The sequence below is a fragment of the Pteropus alecto genome, unplaced genomic scaffold (assembly GCF_000325575.1).
Source record: "Pteropus alecto unplaced genomic scaffold, ASM32557v1 scaffold22, whole genome shotgun sequence".
NCBI lineage: Eukaryota > Metazoa > Chordata > Mammalia > Chiroptera > Pteropodidae > Pteropus > Pteropus alecto.
The window spans coordinates 13,092,153-13,100,188 of NW_006434839.1; the positions used below are offsets into that span (position 1 = coordinate 13,092,153).

General features: G+C 40.0%; 1 protein-coding gene across 1 annotated transcript in view; it reads left to right on the plus strand.

The window, feature by feature from the left end:
• The first annotated feature begins 55 nt into the window (after positions 1-55).
• The window catches only part of GPR37 (G protein-coupled receptor 37), a 17,864-nt gene continuing 9,883 nt past the window's right edge, over positions 56-8,036 (plus strand). Inside the window, exon 1 of the mRNA XM_006910557.2 lies at positions 56-1,716. Within this exon, the coding sequence (XP_006910619.1) occupies positions 694-1,716 (1,023 nt within the window). The 5' untranslated portion in view covers positions 56-693. The remainder of the gene's footprint in view (positions 1,717-8,036) is intronic.

The window sequence follows — 8,036 nt, forward strand, 5'->3', positions numbered from 1 at the left end:
CGCCGCCCCCTGGTCAACTTTGAGCGCGAGGAGAAGCAACTTTGACAGTGGCCTCGGGTTTCGAACCCCGCTTCTCCTGGGCAGCAGTAGCCTCGCTAGTCGCTGGGGTGAGGGGAGCAAGAGTTTTCTGGGCGCATCTGCGCTGCGTCTGGCTGTTTGCAACCTGTTTCCAGCGAGCGGGGAGCAGGCTTGCAGCTACTAGTCATCCGGAGGAGGGGAATTTGTTTTTCTTTCCCCTTAGCGACCTCGGCTCGCTACTGGATAAAGCAATATCGAAAGGATGTAAATAGGCAGAGCAACCGTTACCAAGAAGGCAATCACCCAAAGGCAGGGAGGAGCGTGGGGCTTCGTCCCGGCTTCTCCCAGTCGCAACATTAATCAACAGTCAGGTGTTGGTTGCAACTTTTCAAGGTCAGCCACCGGGAGCAGCGAGTCCCTCTCTGTACCTTGGGGATACGCAGCGGTCGGGTTGGATTTGGCTGAGAAATGCACGGGACGTCAAACGAGGAAGGATTGTAAAGCAGGAGGGTTGTGACCCCAAGACCCATCCCCCCACCTCCCCGTAATCTCCCGAACCCAGCTGCCCCGGCGGGGGTGAGTGTGCGACATGTGTCTAACCCTCAGCAGCAACTTAGGCAGCAGGTGTTGGTCCTAAGTAGGAGCCGCGGCTACCGGGTGCGCCCTCACCGAGCCATGCGGGCCCCAGGAGCGCCTCTCGCCTGCATCTCGCGGCTGCTGCTTCTGCTCCTGCTCAATGTTTCTGCCTCTCCTGCCCTCGGGTCGGTCCCTGCGCCCAGGAACGGAACTTGTCTGGGGGAAAGCTGTTCACCTGCACTGAACCAGCGTCGCACCAAGGATGCTTGGGGACTGGAGAATTTTGCGGAAGACCTGCTCACCCGTGCGCTCAAGGAGGAGGAGCAGGAGGCTGCGGGTCGCGCGGCGCACTCGTGGGACCTAGCGGCCGCCCGGGGCGGTGACTCAGGTGCGGGCAAAGGGGCGGAGGCGTCTGCAGCTGAGCCCTCGGGACCTCCAGCCAGGCCGCCTGGCGCTTGGAAGTGGAAAGGGGCGCGGGGTCAGGAGACCCCTGGAACTTTGGGGAGAGGAAACCCCTCTGCCTTCCATCTCTTCTTTCAGACCTCAGAAGAGAGAGAAAAGGGTCCGAGAGGCTCTGGCATTTCCGGGCGCAGCCCGGAGCCGAGTGTGAGGACAGAACCTGGAGCCAGCGACCTTTATTACTGGCCGAGGAAAGTCGGGAAACTCCAGGGTTCCCACCACAACTCCCCACCCAAGACGGTCAACGGACCATTGGGGCACGAAGGGCGGACGATTGCAGCCCCCGGCCGAGCGCTGGCCCAGAATGGATCCTCAGGTGATGGAGTTCACGAACGCGGGGGTCCCCGCAGAGGAAACAGCACGAACCGGCGCTTGCGACTTAAGAATCCCTTCTACCCGCTGACCCAGGAGTCATACGGAGCCTATGCGGTCATGTGCTTGTCGGTGGTGATCTTTGGGATCGGCATCATTGGCAACCTGGCGGTGATGTGCATCGTGTGTCACAACTACTACATGCGGAGCATCTCCAACTCCCTCTTGGCCAACCTGGCCTTCTGGGACTTTCTCATCATCTTCTTCTGCCTTCCGCTCGTCATCTTTCACGAGCTGACGAAGAAGTGGCTGCTGGAGGACTTCTCCTGCAAGATCGTGCCCTACCTCGAGGTAATGCCTCCCAGGGGGTCTCAAGCTAATGGCTTTACTCACTTCCAGGATTTATAGCATGAGAACTACTGCTCCACGCACCTACCTGTCTCTGAACTCCTTCACTTTTTCTCTGGGTCCCTCCATTTCTCTTGCCAATTATTTATGCTCCTGTCTGTCCGTTTGTCTATCTGTCTATCTATTGAAGGGGCAGCTTTGTTCACTCACCTTCCAACTCACCTGTTCCCAGGTTGTGAATGAATTATGATCTCAATGTATAGAATTGTTTCGGTTTTAAATTTATCTCTCTAAATAGTGTCATATATATTTCTGATTTGGCACCTATCAGAGATTCTAGGGTTAATAAATGGCCAGTCCATGGTTGTCATTATTAGAACTCAGCAAGGAAAAAACCTGTATCATTTATCTAATAGACTTCTAGTGCTTCGACATGATTTCTCCCCAAGAATATTATTGCATTTTTTCTTAAATATCAAAATTGGAATAATATTTTATTTTATTTAACAAAGGAAATCTGCCTTTCTTTGTCAATTGGCCTCATGATATATTAATAACCTCCCAAGTTACTTTAAGTGTTTTGGCTGTCTGCCATGTAGTTCCATCTAAATTCTTACGTCGTGTTTCTTTTTTCTTCTCAATTTCTTAACAATTTTATTTATTTGTATGTATGGGCTAAGCAAAAATAACACTTTGGCCATCAAGGCACAGAATTTATTGACCATTCTCAAAGTATATAATATATATTTGTCATTCGTTAAAGTTAAAGGAATTGGCTATTTTAAGAGATTGATTCTAAGACAAAAAAAAAATCTTAAGAAGAGGGGACATGTAAGAGGTTCTAAACTTTGGAAACAAAAATATTTCTGAGTAAAATTTTACTGTTTCATCCTAGTGTCCTGCACCATTATTATGGTAGTTGGAATTAGCTCTTTAAATGGCCTCTCTTTAAACGCCAGCTCTTGGAAGGAGCCCAAGTGCTTTGTTGCCAGTTGTGTTTTTAGCCAGCTGGCCCTTGATTTCCTCCATTCAGACTGTCTGTTTCATTTATGGAAGCAGAAGAAGGGAAACTGTAAATATTCGAGAGCCCCCTGATTCTGTCTGGCACCAGGGCCAGTGACACTATGTTCAACATTGTTCCAGGGCCTAAAGCTAGGGAATAAGTAAACAGAAAACAGTACCTGCTTAGAACAACCAAGGCAAGAGGCAGTAAATAAGACCCTGTTATCCTCGCAGGGAGCAGAAGCAGAATCATTCCATGCTTGCTAAATCAGCTGTTGCTACTTTACCAAGATCTAGGATTTCTCTTGTTGCCAAGCTCCAAGTAGTTCTCAAACATCTAATTTATTTGGTCGACAGCTCATTTTTGAACTGCAGAAGAGGTAGTTGAATTTGTTAGAGAATATGCGTCTACCAGTTGTCTTTTACGAGTCAATTTCAATTTAAAATTTCTCTGATCATTTGAATAATGCAGAAGAAATTGACATATGCAAGAAAGACACAAAAGTAAACTCTAAAGTGAACAAGAGTGTATTGGTTTGTCTTGAATGTACCAGACATGTAGAAACTGTTATTAGTAGAGGAAAAAACGATAAAGAATTCAGGGGAAAAAGAAAAACCCTTGGGAAGGAAAAAAATTTACCAAAGTTCTTGAAAAAACATTAAAAGAAAGAATCCCATCCAAATTCAGAAAAGAATATAAAAACTTTGCTTATTTTAACGATACCTGTGAGTTTTGAGTGATGGCATTTATTGTGTAGGTTTTAATTTTCTTTCTAATTCTAAAGATTTAAAAAAATGTATATTGTATTTTATTTGTATTTCATTTTCCAATTTAATTCTCTTAAGGAAGACTGTTTTGTTTTTACCACTTCTCTTATTATTAACACAATTATTGTTATTTTTGCTCTCTATGTTTTTTCCTCTCTATAGACCTATTTTTTTTAGTAATTGGCACCAGGCTTTATTTTTCCTAGAGAAACAACAGTTTGGAAAAAAAGCTTCACTCATTTTTTTTTTCTGGAAAAATTAGACTATACTATGCATTTTTACTGTAAAGGTAATGAATGAAAATCTTAATCTTCAATCCAAAATGTAGAATGTGTTTCTATGTTTCTACCTAATTCTATTCTTCTGAAGTAATTTTATAATGTTTTCACATACTTTGTGAAAATAATTATTGGACAGTAGTATCAGCTGCATAAATCCTGATTATGAGAACAAAAAGTACAGTCCAAATCTCAAAATAAAGCATTTCTGCCTCCAGGAGGCACTGTTATTTTCACATGTCACAGAGATTTAGTGCTTGTTCCATGGTAGTTCCCCTTACCCCCCTAATACAGACCCTAATGTCGAGGTTTGCTTGTAGGAGGCTTTTTGGGGCGTGTATCAAGTTCAACACCTGATAAGGAATGAAAGAAGCAGGACTGGGCAAAGGGAGAAGTTGAACTGTGTTGCAGATGCCACAAAGACCTCAGCTTACACCACAGGGAAATTTAAGGCTGGGGTGGCCCTGCACGGGTATCCTGAATTGAGGCAAGGGAGCTCAGACTTTACGTCCCCTAATGGACCAGTCATTGGATGCCAGTGGCTCCTAGGCAGGGGGCATAACTTGAGGTGGGTGGATCTCTTTGGTCAAGGGCAGTTCATAGAGAGGGATGCCGCTAAGAGCCATCAATTACCAATAGTCCCAGTGGTCGGGGTCTCAGCACTTCATTCCTGAAGGAAGGACTTTTGTGGGGAGGCAATCTGGGTGGGGAACCACAGCCTCCACTACAGGAGCTTTTGAATTATCATGTTAAATTAGAACCAGATGGCAATCTAATCCAACCCTCTGATTTTAAAGATGAGGCTCAGAGAAGAGAAATGACCATCCCAAGCATTGTAGTCAGTGGCAACCAGGATCTGTCCCAGCACTTGATGCTGATGTTTACTTATTCAACAAACATCTGTGAGGCAGAAGGGGTTCAGTGAGAGGTTTTCTTAAATTTCTGCTCCTTGGCATCTTTTAAAAGAACATATCCAATAGACAGGAATAAATAATAAGCACCACGTGTTTATCTTGTTTTATCTTGTTTCTCATAAATTGACAGTAAGTTCCACAGTTGGTGGTAGTTCATTAAATTTTTTAAAGTTTCAATAATCTGCGACAACTGCACCTTTTAAAGTGCCAAATATGGTTATTTTAATGATCAAATAAAGATATATAGATTACATTTTATGTTCTTGAAATAATGAAGTATTTTAGATTGGCAAAGGACTTTACAAATATATTACATTTGTTTAAATGTTTTCCAAAATCCACTTCTTCTTAATCTTTCTTCTTGACAAAAAGGCTTCTAAAAATATTTGACATTTATCTCCTTTTGTTATCTAGATTTTGCCTTTTCTTTACTTTCTTATATTTATTTGTTGGCTATTCTTTTTTTTTTTTTTTTTTACCACACACCCTCTTATTGATCTATAATGTATGATTTACCATTTTTTATTATAATCCATTATGCCTTTTCTAATGTTTGAATTTTTTAAAAATCAATTATTTAAAATTTTTATCCACAATTAATTTTTATTTATTTTTATTTTTCTTGAGGTATAATTGACATATAATATTATATTAGTTTTAAGAGTACAGCATAATGATTTGATATTTTATACACTGTAAAATAATTAACACACTGTCTAGTTACTATCTGTCACATAGTTTCAAAACATTTTTTGTGATGAGAACTTTAAAATCTGCTTTCTTAACAACTTTTAAATATGTTGTGTTCCAGTATTATTACCTGTAGTCATCATGCTACACATTATATCCCCATGAGTCATTTCTTTCATAACTGGAAGTTTGTACCTTTTGACTCCCTTCAGTCATTTCTTCCACCTCAGCCTCCGCCCTCTGGCAATCATCAGTCTGTTCTCTGTATCTATGAGCTTGTTTTTATTGTTGTTGTTATTGTTTGTGTTTTGTTTTTGTTTTTGTTTTAGATTCCACATTTAAGTGAGATCATGCTTATTTGTCTTCATCTGACTTATTTCACTTAGCATAATGCCTTTGAGGTTCATCTGTGTTGTTGTAAATGACAAGATTTCATTCTTTTTTTATGGCTGAATAATATTTCAGTGTGTGTGTGTGTGTGTGTGTGTGTGTGTGTGTGTGTGTGTGTGTATCACAATTTATCCATTCATCTGTCAATAGACAAGGTTGTTTCTATATCTTGGCTATTGTAATTAATGCTGCAATGAACATGAGGGTGCATATATTTTTTCAAGTTAGTGTTTTTGTTTTCTTTGGGTTATTTCCCGGAAGTGGAATCGCTGGATCATATGGTAGTTCTATTTTTAATTTTTTCAGGAATCTCTATACTATTGTCCATAGTAACCACAATTCATTTATGTTGATCTTTACAAATTTTATCTCCTATCTTCTCTTTTGCCTTTTCCTTTTCTACTGCAGTTTTTTTTTCCCCTGCAACTTGAGAATCAGCATAATCTCAAGAAGGTAGTAGAATTTTGGAGAGATTGAGTTTGTGTAGAAAAATAGGAGGCATTTCTTCAGCAGAAATTACAGTTCTTAGCAATTTGCATTTGACTCTTTTTTTTTTTTTAATTTCAATTTGTTGACATAAGGCTTGAGGAGAGAACCCAGTTTCCAGGACCTATTATTACTAGAAAGAGAGTTTTATCATACTTAATATTGCTATGAGTAGGCATATACTGGGAACCACTGGAGTTGATAACTTCTTTCTTTCTATTCTAGGATTATGATGGCTTTGTGGCCTAGTGATAAGTCCCATAAGGACCAAGGGCAGATGGGATAGTCGGAAAGAGGGATAGGAGAGAAGGAAATCTGGGTGGATGGGTCTACCCTAAATAGACATTATTTTAAACTGGTTTATGAGACAGTGACCAGAAAAAAAAAAACTGTACTTGAAGCAATCATTGTATGTGGAAAAAGAGAGAGAGAAGGAGAGGGAGAAGAAGAGGAATGGAGTTCTGGGTGTGGATTACGGTAGGAGAATGGCAGAGGAGTTTACTACCACACCATACCCTTAAGGATCTAACATATGATTAAAGCCAAATAATTCAGGCATTGAATGTGGCAACTGGAACAGCTCTTTGCTCATTACTTGATGGAAGCCAACCAGAGTAAGTGTATTATCTGATTCAGATCTATTGCTAAATATTTATTTCTGTTTGTACCAAAATTGAAGGTTTTGAATAACATAGGCTCCTCCATAGTTTAAAGAACTCACATCTTCATGGTGTGTGGTAGTAAAGATGTCAAATAGTTCTAAGATAATCCCAGCACTAATTGTATTTTTTATTTTACTGGGATATAAGATTCCTACGTGAGGGTAGAAGATGGATAAAGGGAATGCATCTCACCAGGGCCTCTGGACTAGGGATGATTTGTGAAAGATCTAGAATCTTTTGTGATGAAAAGAGCCAGATTCTCCAATGGCTTTGGAAATACTGGTTTTAAGCTGAGTGAAGGAAATGGCTCTTTCATTGCCTGAGACTGTAGTTTGCACTGAGCAGTAAAAAAGGAAGGTACTGGAAATTGGAGATGATATTACTACACAGGTATGAGATTCTACACAGATTTCTCCAGAACCCCTACATTCAAGTAATAGCACATTTATCATGGCAGATAGTAAATTTGCTTGAGTGGTAGATTAGCCATTAGGTATTCTAAGGGACTTTTAAGTGGAAACATATAGTTTTATGAGCAATTTGAAAGTTACTAATAATATTCTCAGAGGAAATAGACTCAATGTATGATAATGGTGCTGAAAAATATTTCATGAATTCCCATTAATTCCTTTATAATCATTTTCTACATTCCCAAGTAAAAATATTTAGCTGATAACTCCTGCAGAAAAAAAAGTTACAGAGTGTGCTCTTATTATATCTCCATTTATGAACAGTGTATAGTGAAATTTACTGAATTTGGGTTCCACATAAGAAATAAAAACTTTATGATATTCAAATGTGAAATTCAAATAATTTCCTAAACATTGATGGTAATAAGAATATCATCCTTATCTAAAGATCATCAATGATATATAAATAGGAAGATGATTTTTCTTTACTTCCCTTTCTAGAGATATTAGTTGACATTCTGCTTTTAAGGATTATATATAAAACAGCAGTATCCAATAGCCAATTAAAGAACAGTGTGAATTATTCATTATGTTCTATAATCTTTTTCCATATATGTCATCATTCATTCATTTATTTACTATCCATTCATTCATCAAACATTTTTTGGGCTTTTCTTCTATGATAGACACAGTGTTAGGAAGGGACAGTAATGAAGGGGGAGG